General features: G+C 37.3%; 3 protein-coding genes and 1 non-coding gene across 4 annotated transcripts in view; 3 read left to right on the top strand and 1 right to left on the bottom strand.

Moving 5' to 3' along the window:
- On the top strand, window positions 4,194–5,897 carry LOC105169901 (protein JINGUBANG). The gene has a single exon (XM_011090454.2). The coding sequence runs from the start codon at window positions 4,270–4,272 to the stop codon at window positions 5,791–5,793; it is 1,524 nt and encodes a 507-aa protein (XP_011088756.1). The 5' UTR covers window positions 4,194–4,269; the 3' UTR covers window positions 5,794–5,897.
- On the top strand, window positions 7,832–13,348 carry LOC105169594 (extra-large guanine nucleotide-binding protein 1). Its single transcript, XM_011090019.2, has 8 exons — window positions 7,832–9,643; window positions 9,745–9,882; window positions 9,962–10,066; window positions 10,166–10,351; window positions 10,785–10,959; window positions 11,522–11,763; window positions 11,884–12,047; window positions 12,273–13,348. Exons 1-8 carry the CDS (start codon window positions 8,471–8,473, stop codon window positions 12,850–12,852), a joined length of 2,763 nt encoding a protein of 920 aa, XP_011088321.1. The 5' UTR covers window positions 7,832–8,470; the 3' UTR covers window positions 12,853–13,348.
- On the top strand, window positions 14,346–14,418 carry TRNAA-CGC. Its single transcript has one exon. It is a non-coding gene; the product is annotated as a tRNA-Ala (tRNA).
- Window positions 14,790–19,761, bottom strand: part of LOC105169593 — a 20,099-nt gene continuing 15,127 nt past the window's right edge. Inside the window, 9 exon segments of the mRNA XM_020695939.1 lie at window positions 14,790–15,743; window positions 15,829–15,904; window positions 16,747–16,870; window positions 16,968–17,366; window positions 17,449–17,718; window positions 17,825–17,917; window positions 18,300–18,430; window positions 18,973–19,086; window positions 19,202–19,761. The exon segment at window positions 19,202–19,761 is cut by the window's right edge and continues 8 nt beyond it. Coding sequence (XP_020551598.1) covers window positions 15,644–15,743; window positions 15,829–15,904; window positions 16,747–16,870; window positions 16,968–17,366; window positions 17,449–17,718; window positions 17,825–17,917; window positions 18,300–18,430; window positions 18,973–19,086; window positions 19,202–19,761 — 1,867 coding nt within the window. The 3' untranslated portion in view covers window positions 14,790–15,643.

Genomic DNA, 19,761 nt, shown 5'->3' with positions numbered 1-19,761 from the left:
GCCGTCTCAATAGACTAATATCATTTTTTATACGGGTGAATTATTTTTTTCGTCCTTTAATTTTACCTTCTATTAGTTTTAATCGTATAAGTACGCTTTTTGTTTATTTAGTTCTGTAAGTTAAAAGATGATAAAGGATAGTTCTTCGATCATCGAAATTTTAATTTTTAGTTGGAAAATTAATAACATGGTATGCGAGTTGGACAATTTTTGTGGGATTTTAATCCTATATCGGCTTTGGATATGAGTTGGAAGAAATGCTGGACATATTTTAAAGGAGATAAAATTTAACAAATTTTAAATTATATTATATGTATAGTTATAATATATAAAAATTATATTATTATTTTTTTAAAAAAAAATTAACTTCACCCACCTCTGCCCCCGTCCCGTCCGTCCTTCCTTCCCAATCCCCTGGCATTCACGGAGGCCATGGCCTCTATTGCGGCGGCAACAGCAACAGCGGTCGCCTAGAAGTGAGGAGGGCGCCACCTTCCTTTGCAACGGAGGCGGCAGCAATCTAATAATCGTCGTTGCAAATTATAAATAAATAAATATTAATTAAATTAATTAAAAATAATAAAGTTAAGAAAAAAGTCAAGTTTTGAAAGAAAATTAAAAAAAATAAAAAAGTTAATGAAAATTTAATTATTTTTTAATTTGTAATTGTAGTTAGTTTTATTTATAGTAAATAATATAATTAATAAAATAATTTACTTTTTATTATTATAATTTTTATTTAATTTTTTAATTTAAATTATAAAAGTTTTAAATTTTATATAATCTTTTTTAGAATTTTGGTATTTAAATAGTGCCCAGCCAGCATTGATGGCCATGTGTCGTTACACGTGTCTAAATTATTGAATGTTCAATAAATTGTCTGCTAATTTTCAAAATCTAGCCGAAAAATTTTGTAGAAAAACCTAATTCAAACTATTTGTCATCATATTTGTAACTTACAGGACTAAATAAATAAAAGACATACTTATAGGACTAAAACTAATAGAGGGTAAAATTAAAGGACACAAATAATAATTTTTTCCTTTCCACACATGTGATTTGGAGCCACAGCACCAACTACTCATCAACACAAGGAAAAAATCGAGATTGTCATTTGAACTTGTATCGTATGAACGATTAATGATTGAATTAATACATGATATAAATATCATATATGAACTATTATTAATAACTTATGTGGACAAATTCATATCCAAGACATCGGCAGACCCCACCAAAAGTTATCTACTTGAGCAGAAAACATTGCTCAATGGATGACAAGACAAACAGATCAAATAGAAACTGATGATCTAACGGTGCTGACAAAACCGGGCAAAATTATTAGCAGACATAATAACCATCAAAATCAGGCCCATTTTGGACAGTTGGCGGTTGGGACTCCATAATTGTTTCTTGTTTTCTTGCTTTATATAATTATTGATAAAGAATGCAAATGTTATTGTATACGTGGTCTGAATCCTTACGGGAATAGACCCTTTGAAAATCAAGAGCTGCCGCTGCTCAGTTGATCATAATGTTTCTTTGGACGTTTAAATATTTTATTTCTATTGCTTGTAAGAATAACCAATTACTATTCTTTACCTACCAGCAGCAATTTAAAGCACTGGTGGATATGTCAACAAGTAGGTACCGCCGTTGATTCACTTTCACTACTAATCTTTTATTAAATAATATTATTGTATTTTATATTACGATTTTATACACTACATTTTTATTTTTAAAATTAATGCCATGATCCGCATATTTTTTACAAAAGTATTTCAATTTGTGTGAAATACAATACGAGATGTAATAAGAAATATCTATTTAAAATAGCGTAAAATAAACAGATATACACAGGCACACACCTACATATTATCAATGGATAATTACACTCTCCTCCCATAAGATTTGGTGTACTTACACCTAGACCTCCTATGATTTGAAAAATTACATCTAATACTTTTGAGGTCTGCCTCCATCTAACAAATAAGTCCCATATGACCAAATAATATGATATATTCGATCTACTTAATTTTTTTTTTATAACTTCAAATTGCATTTACCGTAACTTGGTACTAAATTTTTCTTAAATCACATCCAACACCTTAAAGAAGTGCTTACAAGAAAAGTGAAAAACAACCCCAAGAAATTACATAAGATGTAATTGCTTTAATTATATTGATGTATTTAACAAACTATTATTATAATTAATGTAATTAAGATATATATGAAGTAGAGTCCTTTCCGTCGGTAGTTGTTGAAGTACAATAAACTTAAACTATGCAAGTTTTTTTTTTAATTTTTATCTAAAATACCTTACAACATCATATTAATTAGCTTCATTATTTTGGAATAAATTAAATATATATTACATATTGATACAATACTTACCATCAATTCAAGCAAATTGAAGGACCACTGTCCGTACCTTCAATTAAGACCAATTTACTTACAATTCAAGATTTATATCTTTTTGCCCCAAGTAATTAAGCGAGCTGTATCAATTGTCACTCTTTTCAGATTTTGACACCTAATATTAATTTCATTGGTCCCCTTAAATATTTCTACGATGATTAGGTCAATTTTTTATGGTCCTTTTGAATTTACCGACTTGATAATTAAAAGTTTTTAGTCCGCTTATCGCAGTAAATTTTGATTGTATTTTTAGTTTTACGACTCATGAAGCAATCTAGTAAAAATAAATTATCTGATTGATAAATGTTGTTTGGATCAAATTGTGTAGCCGGATTTAGATTTAGTAATTTTAAATTTTGATTAAAATATTTTTTTAATAAACACAATCATGTATAAGATTTTTCCCGCCCTGACATCCAACTGTCAGTTGATCTTAATCCAATACCAGAATCAAATCATGTCTCAGTGTGCTTCACTTGTTTCTATACGTTAGTTACGATACGTTGACATTTGATCAACTGCTTCGCAAATCTTCGTGCCCCCCAGTCACTACGTACGCTATGCTGACGTACAGAGGATAGCAGCCAACTTGTGGCACCATGTCATTGGTTTGACTTCAACGTGGCTTGATATTATTAGCTGATGATCAGGGGCTCTACGGACAAGATCATGTTACGTGGCACTATGCAACCGTCGCTTTGATGCGGTATTAATTTCGTAGGTTGGCCCACCAGCGGTTTTAGACCATTGACGGTTTGGCGCGTGAACAAATGTGAAACGATATGGTTATAGTAATTCTGGTGGACAAGTTAACGGCGCGCTCGGTCAGAGTTTGTATCCCGAATTTGGGCTGTATGCATACTATATAATCTATATACCCAACCTGCAAATTCACATTTCATTTTTCATTTTTTATTTATTCAAAAATTACAGTTATTGAAAAAGGTAAATTATGATGAGTTTTTTTTTTAAATTTATCATAATTTTGAAAATTAACAAAAATTTAAAAGATATTTTTAGTGAGAGTTTGTTGTAGATAATATTTATTAAACGATCAAAAAAATATTTATAATTTTTTAAATAATTATGGAGTATTTAGCATTATAACAAGTATAAGAAAAACATGTTGCAATTTGTCATAACAATTCAATTATGTAAAAGTTGTTTCATAATATTTGAGTTGTTAGTGAATTATCATTATATATGGATGATGTTTGTGGTTGGTTTCATAGTTTGATATATGATATATGGCTAATCCTAATAATTTAAACATGTTATTGTGTGTTGGGGTGGGTGCCTCCTCCGCAGAGGCAGTAATTAATTTAATTCTGCGTATTAAGTTAACATTTCCAAATGGGAAACTAATTAGCCAGAGATTAAATAAACATGAAAAGGTCAGCCGCATTTAAGAAATGTATGCTCTACTTCTGCTCCTCCACGACAACAAAATATGATATGTACCCGCGTGTTGTTATTATTATTTTTTATATTCCACATCTTCTTCTAGAGTTAGGATTTCTTTACATTTATAGCGTGTTTATATTAACCAAGTTTGAATCTCATCTGATTCCTCAAAAGGTTTCGCTCTATAATCCAATCAACTTTTACCAAGTAGTCGCTACTAGTAAGATGCGATTCTTTCCCACTTGAGATGAATTTACACTGCTTCACTTTTTCTTGTATCGTGAGCTTCACGTATCATTCCACCACGTGTCCCCATTCCTAGTTTACCTACTTAGCCCACCTCACCTCCTTTATATATAACCCCCATCCCTTACAATCCACACAAACCCTACTCCCTTGTTATTTTCTCCATCCCATACAAAACACACAATCACACTACCATATGCAATGACCATCTTTCAAATCAAAGGAAGCCCGACTTCCCCGGAGAAAAACTCTCTCCCGCGGCGCAAACTCGGCGCCCTGTTCGCCTCCGATCCTTCCACTCAAGATATCCACCACGATCCTTTCACTCACTATAACCATTCCCCTCTCTACCCCAAGAAAAACAAACATTCCCCTCCTCGGAACAGTGATGCTTCCCCCATAGCAATTACCTCACCCAGGTACAACCCCACCATGTATTATTCCGGCCCCAGCACCCCCAGTTCTTCCCCCTATGATCATTTGATGTCGCCGTTGGTCCAACCCTCACCCTACATCAATTCTCCCTGGATTCATCAACCCGCCGGATTCTTGCCGCCGGGAGATGAAGATGGTGAACAGGAGACTGATGTGTCTCCAGATAAGTGCGGCTTTATGGGATCCATCTTCCGGGAAGAAGGTCACATTTATTCGCTTGCGGCTTCGGGGGGTCTGCTGTATACGGGCTCGGATAGCAAGAATATAAGGGTGTGGAAGAACTTGCAGGAGTTTTCCGGGTTCAAGTCCAGAAGTGGGTTGGTGAAAGCCGTTGTTGTGTTAGGGGATAAAGTTTTCACCGGCCATCAGGACGGAAAAATCCGGATCTGGAGATTCATGGGCACGGATAGAAGGAACACGCACAAGTTTGTTGGGAGCTTGCCCACAACCCGGGAGTTGGTGGCGAAATCCATTAACCGGAAAAACTACGTCGAGGTGAGGAGAAACCGCAATGTCCCGTGGGTTAAACATTATGATACCATTTCGTGCCTGAGCATTGACGCCGAACAGGGTTTGCTGTACTCGGGTTCTTGGGATAAAACGTTGAAAGTGTGGAGAATTTCGGACTCCAAATGCCTGGAATCCATCCAGGCCCACGACGACGCTGTGAATTCCGTAGTCGTCGGGTTCGACGGGTTGGTTTTTACTGGTTCGGCCGACGGGTCGGTGAAGGCGTGGCGGCGGGAGCTGGTGGGCAAGTCCACGCAGCACGTGCTGGTGGACACGCTGTTGAAGCAGGACCACGCGGTGAATGCTGTGGTGGTGATGCACTCGGCGGGAGCACTGTATGCTGGCTCCTCCGGCGGGCTGGTGAACTTCTGGGAGCGTGAAAAGCACTTCATGTCCTACGGCGGCGTCCTGAGAGGCCACAAGCTGGCGGTGTTGTGTTTGGCGGTGGGTGGGAATTTGGTGCTGAGTGGGTCGGCGGATAACAGTATATGCGTGTGGAGGAGGGACGATGGGGCAGAGCATACGTGCGTGGCGGTGCTGACAGGACATAGCGGACCTGTGAAGTGCCTGGCCGTGGAGAAGGACGAAGGCGCGGAAGAGGAGAGTGATGAGCGGTGGATTGTTTACAGTGGAAGCCTGGACAAGAGTGTTAAGGTATGGAGGGGTGCGGAGCGTGGGGAGAGCGGGAAGAGGGGGGTGGAGCGTGGAACCCACGCCTCCGACAATATTGGTAGAAGAAGTTGGTATGGAGTTAAAAGAGGAGGCAAGAGATACATTTAGCAGAGGATTGAATGGAAGACGGCAGAAGCATTGATTGGTATTGAGGAATATGCAAGTGAGGAAGCTAGCAATATAAGGTTGGGTCCAGATTGGTGGAACCTTAGCGGCCAAGAAAAAAGCCGTTTCTCCATTCTTTAATTTAGTGCTGGGTGTCATATTTATCATCATTGTATTGTATACTATATACTATACAACATTATACGTACATACATCTGTATTTTAGTTTAGAAAAAAGAAATACAACCTCTGTAGTTGGCATATATGTTTCTTTTTATTTGTAATCTATCTTCATTAGTTTATATATTGATTAATCTTCACTTAGTTATGATATTTTCTTTTTCTCATGCACTTATCTCTACACTATCAATTAAATACGATGTGAAATTATTCGATTACAAGCACTCATAAATTATAAGATTAGAAAATTATGGACAAATGATTTTGTTATAAATTTAAATTGAAATGTTTCAATTTTTGGATGTGTAATTTTTTTTTTTAAATTTATGGGAGCAAATTGTAAAAATATTGTAGCTTTGAGGATTTGTGGGGGGAATAAAAGCAAAGAAAAAACATGAAATTTTATGATTATCGTAGTAGAAAGTTAGAGTTGCTTTTAACATGAGTTGATGTAGACTGGTGGTATGTATTTATATATGTAGTGTGTCTCATTGTCAATGCTTCTTTTGTAGGCATGAATGTGTGTAATTATTTTTATTGGGCTAAAAACACCATAAACATTTGGTGCTCAAATTTTCTAACAAGTTATATTTAAGAATGCATAATAATTTTATATTATATATTGGGTCAGTTACATCAAAATACTTAATGTCTGCATTTGTTAAAGCTTATTACCAATTTATTATCTTCAAATTCACAAACTTATTTAGGATTTTAATTTGAAAAATTCAATCATTAGCTAATTTGTATTGACTTATTAATTAATAATTTATTCCTCCCCAAAAAATTGATATTTAACAATTTAATTTAGTTTGATGGATAAAATTGAAGGATGATTCAAATTAGTCTTAGTCCATCAAAGAAACAACTAAAGTCTAAGGGGACTTGTGATTAATATCCAGTAACAAAGGCCCAATTACGTATGATGATCACCCAACTTAATTCTCAACCCTTCTCCCATAAACACAGTGTTAAATGCTCCTGCCCCAATACCACCATACGGACTTACGACGGCCCAATTCGAAACTGATTTAAATTAATAATAATATAATAAAACACAAATTGCTGCGTCAATCACGTGATCACCCAAACCCCACCAAAAAATAAAAAAATAAAAAAAACTTGCCAACTAATCAGTAATTTTTGTACAATAATTGCTGATGAAGGTATTAATTATTAGGATAAATTATAATAGATTTTTTTAAATTTTGTCTTTTATTATTTAAAAAATTATAAGGACATTTATAATTTAATAAATATCCTTTATTATAGAAATTATTGTTAATTTAAGATATACTTATAATTTTTTAAATAATAAAAAATATTTTTGAGAATATTTTTTAATTTTATTTGAATTATTAATTATTACTACATGTAGAAATGCAGCAAAGAATCAGATATGACAAGTCCAGTCTCTGTCTGCCTCACTCACATGGAACAAATCCTGACAAATACATGAAAAATAATAAGACAACTTCTGACCTTTAATTTAACCAAAAAAGCCTTCCTTCTTTTCTTGTCTCATTTTCCTTTCACTTCTTATTTTATTCTGCTTACAGTTACTGGGATTCCTGTTTTCTTTTTCTTTAACTTATATTATATACAGTTTCACAAATTTAATAGTTAAAAGTTAAATGTTGTACTACTCCCATTATGTGATAAAATTAAATATACCTCCCAATCTGTTTATTAATTTTTCACACAATTATTCTTTATTCATAATATACCAACATCACTCCTACTTTTTTATTTTTGTATCCCCACAAAAAAAAAAATTGGGAAAGTTGACAAAGATATGCCAGATGAAGTAGCATTGATTATGTAAATGGCAATCAGTACTGACTAAAAACACTCGTGTGAGTCATAAACTTGAGCTCATTACAAAATTAAAATCAAGGCAAAGTTATCTGAATTTAGATTGAAATGATTCCTTGTTCTGCTTACAAGATTTTAATTTCTTGATCCTAAAAACTAAGTTAGAATTATTCAAACGCCGTTGTAGGCGAAATTTCTCAGGCAGCTTCCCGGATCTCAAGTCATAAAGCAGCAGGTTGGAGTGTGTTTTTTTATTGAAATCTTCAAACAGTAGCATATTTTTCCTCCCTTTCCCACATTACTTCACAGTCAAATTTCTTGCAAACGCGTTGATTAGGAAAACTGGGTCTTTGAAATTTTGATCAAGAACAAGTCTTTCGAGTTCCTAGTCTTCCCTTTGAGATCAGTCTTCATCTTTTTAATGTCAAACCTCTGGTAAGCCAAAGACCAGAAACCCATCTTCTCGTTTTCAGTCTTTTGCCAATTCTTTCCGATTTTTACCGTAAATATTTCAGTTTAATTGACTTTCTCTAGCCGTATAAATCAGAATATGTTAAGGGGCTTCATCAGATGGTTTGCCTGTTGAAGTTCCTGCTGTTTTTCTTGGTTTTGAGGCTTTGAGTCCGAGAAACAGGTTGTTGTGTTTTTATCCCAATTTTCAAGAATTGAGATTGGTTCAGTTAAGATGACTAGTGTTTTGAGGAGTATTTTGCCTGTTTCATCAGCAAAAAGTGAGGATCATGATGATGATTATAGTGTGGAGTACTCCTTTGCTATGGAGTATAGTGGCCCTCCAGTCAGTCAGGATATACCGCAGGTGGCTCCGGTGGATGTTCGCCGGATTCCAACTGCGGCGGTGGCTGCTAGGGGTGTGATGTTGAGTAATTTGAGTCTGCCAGTTGTTCAACCAATAGTCAAAAAGAGTGATCACCAGAACAAAAAAGTTTTAGAGGAGTTGAAATCATCAGGTTCTGAAGCTGCCCACCATCAAGTCACGGAGGCGCATGTTGGTAAAATTGGGCTTTCCGGCAGGGTTTATTCAAGAAAATCCGGGAATTGTTCTTACAGAAACGGTAAATTAGCAATAGAAGAGGGAGGAGATGGTGAATCGAATGTGTTTGGTGGAGCTCAAAGTTCCAGTAGTTCTGGTACAATGGGTTTCTCAGACGGCCATGATGATTCGAACCACTTGTCAGAAAGCTCGGATGTTGAGGATTTGGATGATAATCTGAAGGCCGGTGTGTCATACGGTGATTGTTCAAATGCCACGACTTCCAATTCAAATGAAGACGTGGAAGATTGTGCAGATGAAGTTTCTGGTCAAGGCCACAGAGCTTCGGTGGTGACTTTCCGTGATTTGCCGTCAAATGATTCCATGTCAGAACAAACTGATCATGATGGGCACGAGATCATACCAGAGAGGCGACTTGTTTTGGATGATGTTAAGAAAGGCTTGTGCAATCGGTGTTGTAAGAAGAACCGGTTTGCAGGAAAGGAAGTTTGCATTGTTTGCGGGGCTAAGTATTGTAGCAAGTGTGTGATCAAAGCAATGGGGTCTATGCCAGAAGGGCGAAAATGCATTGCTTGCATAGGTTATCGGATTGATGAATCAAAGCGTGGATCACTTGGGAAATGTTCAAGAATGCTGAAAAGACTGCTAGGAGACGAGGCAATTAAGCAAATCATGAGCGCGGAGATATCGTGTGAAGTTAATCAGCTGCCACCTCATCTTATCTTTGTAAATGACAAGCCTTTGTCTATTGAAGAGTTGGTTATGTTGCAGAGTTGCCCGAATCCTCCAAAGAAGCTTAGACCAGGGAAATACTGGTATGATAAGGTGTCCGGATTCTGGGGAAAGGTGAGCGTTGTCTCCCACTTAGACTAGCTTCTAGAGCTTAAATTCTGTATTTTCTGTTCTTTTTTTGGTTGGTAACTAATAGTTTTGGATGAAACTGTCAGGATGGCGAGCAGCCGTGTCAGATTATCAGTGCACAACTGGCAGTTGGTTATCAAATTAGGCAAGATGCTAGCAACGGCAACACGAATGTGATGATAAACAATCGGGAGATCACTAAAGCAGAGTTCTGGATGTTGCAGGTTTCTTGTGCTTAAAGTCTTTGTTGATATGTTACTATTTTGAGGTATGAAATCTCAGCCATTTGTCGTGTGTTTGCAGGCTGCTGGAATCCACTGCGAAGGAAATCCTCATTTTTGGGTCACTGCAGATGGGTCCTACCAGCATGAAGGCATGAATTATGTGATGGGCAAATTATGGGAGAAGGTAATATTTGGTTATCATCTTTGCTTTGTCTTTATGACTACCCATTTGATGCATCTACACCTTTGGTGATTGATTGGGCTGAAAATTTTTCTTCTTCAGAAAAGAGTCAGGATAGTATGTGCTGCTCTATCTTTGCCGTTCCCTTCTGATATCACGAATACTGGTGGTGAAGATATTGACAACAATAGCAATAAAGTAAACTCAAAGAACCAAGAACAGGACGCGAAGAATAAACTTCTCCTAGTTGGTTGTGATCAGTCTGGAACGAGTACTATATATAAACAGGTATATCATAGTTGGTGGAATTTATCCTCTGAGTTTAAAGCTCCACTTGTATGCATCTGTTGATAACTTGATGAATTTGACGCAGAATCTTAAATTTGATTTAATCCTGTATTGTTAGCTGCATGTTCTGTAATTAAATTTATGACTGAAGAGCAGTTCAAAAGATGTATTATTAAGCAATGAAGATGACAAAGGCGCACCATACAAGACTTAGAAATATACCTTGTAAATTGATTTGAACGAAGAAGAAATCCTATAAGATTGGCGATTTACCTACTGATAGGATTGGTTTAGTTGCGAGATGATTCCAAGAAGCTCCAGTGCTGTTCTTGTCCGGCTCATTAATTGAATAACTTGCTTTTTTCTCTCTTACTGTAAAATAATATGTTTCATAAGAGGTTGCTGAGTCTGTTTAACTATTTGCTGTGACCAGGCAAGAATTCTGTACAGTGTTCCTTTCTCGGAAGATGAGAAGCAAAACATCAAAACCGTAATCCAAAGAAACTTATACAGATACATTGCTATTATCCTTGAGGGGCGTGAGCAGTTTGAAGAAGATCATATGATTGAAATGAGGAGACGAAATGCTGATGAGCCTGGTCCTTCAGGTAAACATATAGTTATTTCATCTATCGCGCCATCCTTCAGCTGTTTGATATATAATTATGTACCCAATCTTTGCAATGGACAAGCATTCAAGATGCTTCAAAAGAAATTTTCTCCATAAATTATCTTAAATGTAACAAATTAATTCCGAAATCAGATTTACCATCAACCATACAGCACCAAGCTCCAATAAACTGTCTGTTAAAACTCTTACTACTGCAAGTTCTCCTAGTGCCAACTACAATCAGCAGTTTGCGTAGTTGACTTATTTTGCTGATTCTCTCTAAACAGAACTAAGGGTCCAAATCTCAAGATTTTGATGCACGGGCACTCTTACAAAGATGTCCTAGACTTGGACACCCATTTTGCTTGTACACACTCTAAAACCATAGAAGTACCAAGTAGTTGAGACTTTTGACATATGTATTAACCCATATCAGGCAATTACTAAGTAATTATCTCAAGTGAAATATATAAAGTGAAGATATTATATGTTTTATTATATAAACATTACAATTTTTTGGTTGCAACTCTCATATTCTAAAAGTGATTTGTTGATGACAGGGAGTTCGGACCAGGTTGATAAAAAGAATGCTTATTCATTCAGTCCAAGGCTGGAATCTTTCTCAAGTTTTCTGCTCCAACTCGTGATGTCAGGCGAATTGGAGGCCATATTCCCAGCTGCTACTAGAGAGTATTCACCGATGGTTGAGGAGTTGTGGAAAGATAAAGCTTTCCAAGCCATTTACAAACGGAGAAATGAACTGCATTTGCTGCCCAGAGTCGCTAATTATTTCTTAGATCGAGTACGTCGTTCTTTATGATCTTTTTTATATGAGGGGCCTAATTGAATTAATCTAATCCTTTTTTTTTTTTTGGGAGATGAATTAATCTAATATTCATTTGTTTCATTTCTGTTTAAAAAGGCTGTTGAGATTTCCCGGATAGACTATGAGCCATCTGAAATGGATATCTTGTACGCTGAAGGTATTACTTCATCCAATGGGGTTGCATCAGTGGATTTTTCTTTTCCGAAGTCATCTCAAGATGGATACATGGAATCTTCGGATCAGAATGATCCGTCAATAAGGTCAGTTCTCTAATATTGCATTATCCCCCCCCCCAAAAAAAAAAGGCTGTTAATGTCATAGGATGACTTACATACATGGTTAGAAATAAGAATCTTAGCACTGGTAAAGCTTGTAATATTAATTAACACTGATGCACTGCAATCTTCTTTAACTATGTTCATTAATCAACCATTTTCGGAAACATCAGCATATGTTTGGTTATCATTCATCTTTTGTCCATGCAGCTACCAGCTCATTAGAGTTCACGTGAGCAGCCTTGGAGAACACTGCAAATGGTTGGAAATGTTTGAAGATGTCGATCTTGTCACCTATTCTGTTTCCTTGACAGATTATGATGAATATTATGAAGACATCAATGGAATACGCACAAACAAGATGTTGGCAGCCAAGAAACTCTTTGAGAGCATTGTCACTCATCCTACACTTGCTGAGAAACATTTCCTTCTTATCCTCAACAAGTTTGACCTTCTTGAGGATAAGATTGAACGAGTTCCTCTAACACAGTGTGACTGGTTCCATGATTTTAATCCTGTGATCAGCCTTCACCCACACAGTGCCACTAGCAGCAACAACCCGCCTTTGGCTCAACGTGCTTTCCATTACATTGCCGTGCAGTTCAAAAGGCTGTTTCATTCACTAACAGAGCGAAAGTTGTTTGTATCACGGGTTACAGGATTGGAGGCTGATAGCGTTGACAAAGCTCTTAGATACAGTAAGGAGATTCTGAAGTGGAGCGAGGAGAGAAATACTGTCAGTTTGAATGAATGGTCCACCGAGAGCATGGAGCCTAGCACATCGGCATAGAGCTCCTCACGTGGAAATTAATTCTATTTTAACGTCTGTTGTTATCTTAATGTAATCTGATAAGTCAGATGTATATATATATTCAAGTTTTTGTCGAATAATATGATGATGGCATCAGATTAGGCCTTTGTCGATTATGTCAAATGAAGTTGTAAATGTCTATCTGTGGAGATACAAGAACTATGCATCTCCATTGAGATCATGAAAAATTCTTTCGTTCAATCACATTGGCTATTTTTTCTCCCTGTGAAATATTACCACCATTACTTGAGAGCTCTACGGTGCTATCAACTTGGAAAGCAAAGCTTCAATATATACTACATACATCTAGACAACATTCTTAAACAAAGAAAAATACTGACAAATTTTCATCTACCGGCCCTCAGAAGAACTGCTCTTCCATTGACATTCTCCAGTTTCTTGAATTCAGCAGGGCGCAAACCGGTCCATAAGCAATGAAACAGTGGCTTCTGACATAGTCTCCTCACTTCTGGCCTGTGCAGGTGACTCGAGGAGAGCTGATGAAGAGTCTTTCTTAGATTCTTTCCTTTGTTTTACTTCCTCTGCGGAATCCCTTTGACAGGATTTCGACAAGAATGGATTTCTTGCTCTGACCTTTGCTCTCAGCTTTGTCAATTCTCCAAAGCACACATCAGCTACAGCTGCCATTTCCCCCCCCCCCTTTTTTCATTCTTGATGTTATGTATTGATATTTAGATGGATGAAGGTTGAAGTGTATGAATAGTGGTGTATTTATAGGGAGGTACAGAGGGCAATGAATCGTGTGGTTTTCGACACAGAAATATCAGTGTGTGGAAGGGCCTTGTGCTTGTTGCATGGTCCCCTCCTCTCCCCTTGGTCCTGGGACGCGGGTTTGTTCCCAAGTATATTCCATGAAACACATTCAGCATATTTTTTCAGACGCCGGTCAAAGAAATCATGTTAGAAACACTCCTTTGACACCTTCATAATTGATTTGATGGTCGTAGTTGCAGCACCGGTGGTAGAATTTATTTGTATTTATCGTTAGAACTATCTTTTTAACTGAGAGAATGTACCACGTTGAACACTGACCACCAAACGCATATCACTAAACCTCATGCCAAACTTTGGATGAGATTTTGTGCTAACAAATATGTAAGGAAACGGAGGTTGCATGTTTACCAAGAGAAATAATTTTTGATGTAATAATAAATGCTTAATATTGACATAATAAGTAAAGGGGTGAGCTTCTTTTTGCAAAGAAATTTAAATTTAAGAAAGTTGGGGTTTTGTAAAGTTTTGATAGGGGACCATGTTCATGTCTGAGCTTTGCATTTGCCATCCACTTATTTTGGTTCTAGAAGACAAACAAGGATACTTCCTGGTTTTTGCCCATGTGGTGAATGTGATAGCGCTGAGGTTGAAAAGAAAAAGAATGAAGAAGGAACATATAGATATTTCTGGTCGCTACGTATTGAGAAGTAAAACTGGAGTAGCAGAGAGGAACACAAGGGGGTGTAGCTCACATGGTAGAGCGCTCGCTTCGCATGCGAGAGGCACGGGGTTCGATTCCCCGCACTTCCATCATTCTTCTCTTCTCTTTTATTTTTGGCCTCTTCAACTCTGTTAACAAATGAATTCTTCAGTAGCCTTTGCAATTGAGTTCAGCCAATAGTGAAAACGCCCTGGCCTTTGTCCTGTAGTTCACTAGTCCACAAGCCCAGCTGAAAATAGCCTAAGATATTTTTTGATGAGATATTTGAGTTATAATGTGTCTGTATTTATACCATGAAAGGGAATTGTCTAGACAAATTAATTTATGGTAATTTACGGACTGAAGAAATATCAATGGGCTCTTTGGTGATGTATATTAGTTCTGGGAGTAGTTGCTTTTTCAAACAGCATCCGGCAAGAGGTATTCCACCGGCCCTGTCAATGGTTTCAGACTCAACAAAAAACCCGAAAGAAGGTTCCTATCCTTTTTTTATTTGGTCCAACACTCAAATCAAACCTAACATTTGTTGGGTTGATCGGGTTCAAATTGAATATCAATTGCAAATACACCTAGATCAATACAATCATGTCAATTATATGAGGAGTCCATTACACTAGTTATGTAGTTACGTACAGTTTGAAGGAAGTATCAACAACTACCATAAGCCTAGTGCGATAAGCGATGAGGATATCTTAGTCATTCATCATAAGCATGCATTGAGAAACTCTTGAAGGAGTTACTGATTCTTACAACCACCTGACTGGGTGCAGCTATGAGATGTGGAGATAAATTGAGTCCATTTTATCAGCCAGGCACCTGGTTGTGATGGTTGGTGGAAGCAACGAATGATGGAAAATATAGTAAGATGACGATTCAACAGCTGCAATCATCCAACCTGTTGCCTCATGACTGTTTCACCAACTTCACACCAAAGGCAGCATAATTCATTGTACTGGTTTGGAGGGCAAGCAAACTGCCCCAGAAATTCTTCAGCCTTTATGATGAGATCAATGGGCAATAGGCAATTGGAAGCACCTTTGGAAGAACTAATATTCAGCATCCTGCAATATCTCTCCCAAAAAAAAGTGAGCTCAATTTCATTCATGACGAGACCTTCGAGCTATATCCATGGAACTTGCTGTGAATCTGCTCAGTGCAGCACCTTACGCCCAAAAAAGTTACTGTCTCCAAATAACAGCCTCTCCCTCTGCTAATGGATGATTCTTCAACAATTTGTTCCTTTTATGGAGACATTATCTCTTAGAGCACTCAATATGGAAAGCTTGTTGGCATAGAAGAACAATGCTCCCAAGATTAAATCCAAGGCGTCCAACCTTCATACATATTACAAAGGTTGTCAATATTTGTTGCTTGCCTGAGCAAACAATCTACTTGCTCCGTAATGCTAATTTCCCTGAGATATCCATGGTAGCACAATGTGTCAAACACCAAATTCACTGAATACAGTTTTTTTCCATGTATTGTAAGGAGCCAGATACCTGTTATCACTGATATCTCGACCATCAAGTTTCATCTCCACTTGCCTTAAGACTGACAATGCATAAGCATTTTTGCCTGCGGGCCAGAAACTTGCATTTAATTTCAAAGCATATGGAAATTGATCATATTCATAACACAGTAATGGAAATTCCGAGATCCCACATCAGATATTCATGGATGAGGAGGTTCATTTTCTCAATTCGGCTCGATCTTAAGACCAATACAAATTCTTGCAAATTATCATGAAAACAAAAAGAACGCACGAAAAGTTGCTTCCAAATACTATCTGCTGGCTCTGATGAAAGAAATCCATTACGTTTATGATGATGCAACAACCACGGCTCTCATTTTCCTGTATTTTTCATCCAATAATATTCTTCTAACCTGTTAACATGCAACTATATCTCCAGACCTCAAACAAAGTTGTCCTTTATAAAGATTTGGAACTTGCCTTTACGGCAACTTCTGTAGTGGCACTACAGTTGTAGCAGTCAAAACTTAAGATGAAAATTTAACTGCAAAGGATACCTAATAAAGCAATTAGGACAAACAATGATTCAGTTCAATTCTTTTCGAGCTGGTTGAACAAGGAGATGGGAAAGAGAAATGACGACCAATTTGCGGGATGAGACAAAATAAAATGGCATGAATAGGATTGCCAGGTTCACATTTTTAACTATCTGTATGCCTTGGTTCCACACTGTTTTGGGAGTTAAGAGGCATACTGTAGGCAAAATTTGAGTACCCAATTAACTTGGTACACATTAATTATTGATGGATCTTGTTTGATGTGCAAGTGCATGCACAAATAACTACATGATAAATACAAAAGTTTGCCTTTGTTCCATTATGCAGTTTGAAGAAAAGGTGCAGAAAGATCCAGCATACTAGTCATATTTGAAAGAAAGATATGTTACCCATGTGTGCTTGATTGACAGTTTCTTTACTAGTAAAGGAAGTTTTCGTCAATGTTTCCTCAACCTTGTCTAGGTTTAACACAGGTTCGTCATCTTTGCACACCACATGCACATCAGAACTTTCCTACAAAAAGAAAGAGACGTCTTGACACTGCAAACTACATCAGTTAAAAGCCACAAAAATCGCTAGTTTCATGGTATAGAGGATAGCAATTAAAAACCTGCTTATTTTTAGAAGTTGTTACCCCAATTGAAGATGCTTCAGTTAAACTTGATGAACAGAAATGTGGACAATCTCCTTTCTCTTGGCTACTAGAGCCACCTGGAACTGGTAGAGTCATGTCAAGACCGTTGAAGCTATCTGCAATACTTGCCTCAGCAGATGTAGCACCTGACTCTGCACTGCCACTACTGATGCTCACAGGTGGAGATACCCATCCACTCTCTGGTAAAGCCAGTTCAGTTAAACCAACAGAATTCCCATCATTTTCGCCATCAGATTTGACAAGCATCTCGCTCTCCTGCGTCTCATACTCAGCATCAGGACCAGTAAGATCTGCCCTCATCGTATCAATGTCCTGCGACTTAACTTGCAGGCTTTCTCCTACTCCTTCAAGAGCCTGAAAAGTACATAATGCCTATATCACAACATCGTAGATACAAAATCATGTTGTTAGATACAATTTTATTCATTTCCATTACTTTATGAAGATTGCCAGCATGAAGACTAGCAGCTCTTGCCAGCCTTGTCAACACAGAGTAAAGTCCCTTGACAGACAATGTAAGAGATGGTACCAAAGGCTTCAACACTTGTAAAGCCTCATTGACCCTATTATGATAAGACTGGAATATTGCTTGTCCATGAATGGGGGCTATCTCCAATTTTATCTCTTTTTCCCTAGCCATAGCATCAGTCATAGCAGCAACATCCTTTGATAGTAGAGACTCAAGTGGAATAAGGAGTGCATTAACCTGCCCAGGTTACAAGGCTTGCGCGGTTAATAGTGGTACTTCATTTGCCTATGCAAGATAGAAAAAGCAACTAAACACAAAAACTTCAGTAATCACAAAGGTAAACCTTTGAAAGATCTCCCATAAGAGAAGAGTGTAATACAGCAGCCTCTTTCCCCAGAATGTGAACATCATGCAGACCTTCTGTTATAGCCAAGACCTGCAGACAAGCTGAAGGTTAGTGCATAAGAACATATGCAAATAACTTGAAACTGTCAATTGCCTGTAGATGTGAAGGCATTTTCCTAAGCATAAGTAAACACCTTCATACATTAAAAAAATGCCTTTTAACCTTTTCTAATACGAAAGAAAAGAAGCAGAAAAATGAAACTATTAAGAAAATCGACATTCAGGAAGGCACCCCAGGTTGATCATGATGAGTCTATAGAAAAAATTAAAGAGTATCTTTCTCTTATGAGGATAATTCCGCGACCTTCTACCCCTTTTTCTTTTTGTGGCAAATCTTTGAACATCAATGCAACTAACACACAAATAAGCCCAATAATTTTACATGTCCAAAACCTTATGTAGACATTACATACCTCTTCGAGCATTGAACCACATTCAGAAGTCAGAGCACTATGACCTTGAACAACACCCCTATATGAAGATAGAGCCACGCTGGCTTCATAGGCAGAGTCCCTCATTGCAAGAAGAGTGCTCTGCAGATCGCCTACACAAGATGAAATTGAGTGACTGCAAAGTGACATAGGAAGTGCTTCACAACCTAAGAGTTGCTATTCTTCAGCAATATCAGTTCATGGTGACATAGAAAATGACCTATTAAATTAACCCCCAAGATGCTCTATTCAAGACCTAATCAAAGGATTTTGTTGATTATCTTACACGGTGGCGAGAATCTTCAATAGTTCATTTGCTTGAAAATCGATGTAACTTGGGAGAAGAAAATTATACAGGGAACAAGATCTTTCAATTACCAAGACCAAATTGACAGAAAGTAAAAAGATCATCATGTATGAAATTTCTTATTGAAGCAGTGAAAATTAAGAAACCAGTAAGTTGGGAATTGACAGAGCAAGTATTTGCCTTGATATGCCGCAGAAATTTAATCATAAAGTGGTTGAAAAGGAAACAATGAGCATAAGGTAGAAGTGCCTAACATTGAAAACTTTGTTAAAATCAATATTCAGATATTTCAGGAATTGATTATAAAATTTGGTTGCAATGGAGGTCAATGTTTAAAAGACATGTCACCTGACGCGGACTTTGCTTTCACTGAAGCAATTGAAAGTTCATTAGTTGCAGAAACTAAACCACTAGAAGCTGCTTCCATATTGCTTTGTGCAAGCTTCCATTCTTTCTCAGCCCCTGAAGGAAAAAAAAAAAGAAAAGAAAAAACAATGTGATCCTAGCATAGGAGCCTGTAAACACAAGTATCGGCTTGCAGTGCAATATTGAACAAGGAAAAAAACTTCAAACCGACTTGTAAAGGAATGATAGGTAACGTCCAACTTTGTTATTGCACTGAGGTAAGATTGTTGCCACATTCCACCATCTGCTCCAGTTCTCAGTGGAGAAATTTCACCTGTAGTCCTAAAAATGCCATCTCTCGAAGCCTCAAACTCCAATATGGAGAGGCAAATTTTCATTATGTCTGATGCATTTTCTCGAGCTTCCTGCAACAATTTTCGTCGCTTAATCAAATGATTGTGGAATTCAGGAGGTATTCCAGAATTTCTAGCTTGAACATTTCCAACAGAACCAGAATTTGGACCCCCACAAGCCCAACTCATTGCCCTCTCAAGCTGCCCTTCTGCTGTGGTAGAAGCTTCTTCAAAAGATTTCAGGCATTCCAGTAACCTAGCTATATTTGCAACTGAAGATCGTATACTTTCAAGCAATTTTGGCCTATTCAAGTTCAATGCAACTGGTAGTAAGTCATCATTATTTGCAAGAAATTTCTGACAGATCAGCCTGGTATTTTCTAAGGGTCTCGAGGAGATATTGTACATCCACTCCATCTGAGCAATTTCCAAGCTGGTC

The sequence above is a fragment of the Sesamum indicum genome, linkage group LG8 (genome assembly GCF_000512975.1).
Source record: "Sesamum indicum cultivar Zhongzhi No. 13 linkage group LG8, S_indicum_v1.0, whole genome shotgun sequence".
In the NCBI taxonomy this organism is placed as follows: domain Eukaryota; kingdom Viridiplantae; phylum Streptophyta; class Magnoliopsida; order Lamiales; family Pedaliaceae; genus Sesamum; species Sesamum indicum.
This window is presented reverse-complemented; position numbering and strand designations above follow the sequence as displayed.

Excerpts from the sequence above, each read along its gene's own strand:
- LOC105169901 (XM_011090454.2), top strand. The coding sequence starts at position 4,270 with ATGACCATCTTTCAAATCAAAGGAAGCCCGACTTCCCCGGAGAAAAAC.
- LOC105169594 (XM_011090019.2), top strand. The coding sequence starts at position 8,471 with ATGACTAGTGTTTTGAGGAGTATTTTGCCTGTTTCATCAGCAAAAAGT. Across the intron at positions 9,883-9,961 it reads CAGAGTTCTGGATGTTGCAG|GCTGCTGGAATCCACTGCGA; the intron begins GTTTCTTGTGCT and ends GTGTGTTTGCAG. Across the intron at positions 12,048-12,272 it reads CAGAATGATCCGTCAATAAG|CTACCAGCTCATTAGAGTTC; the intron begins GTCAGTTCTCTA and ends TTGTCCATGCAG.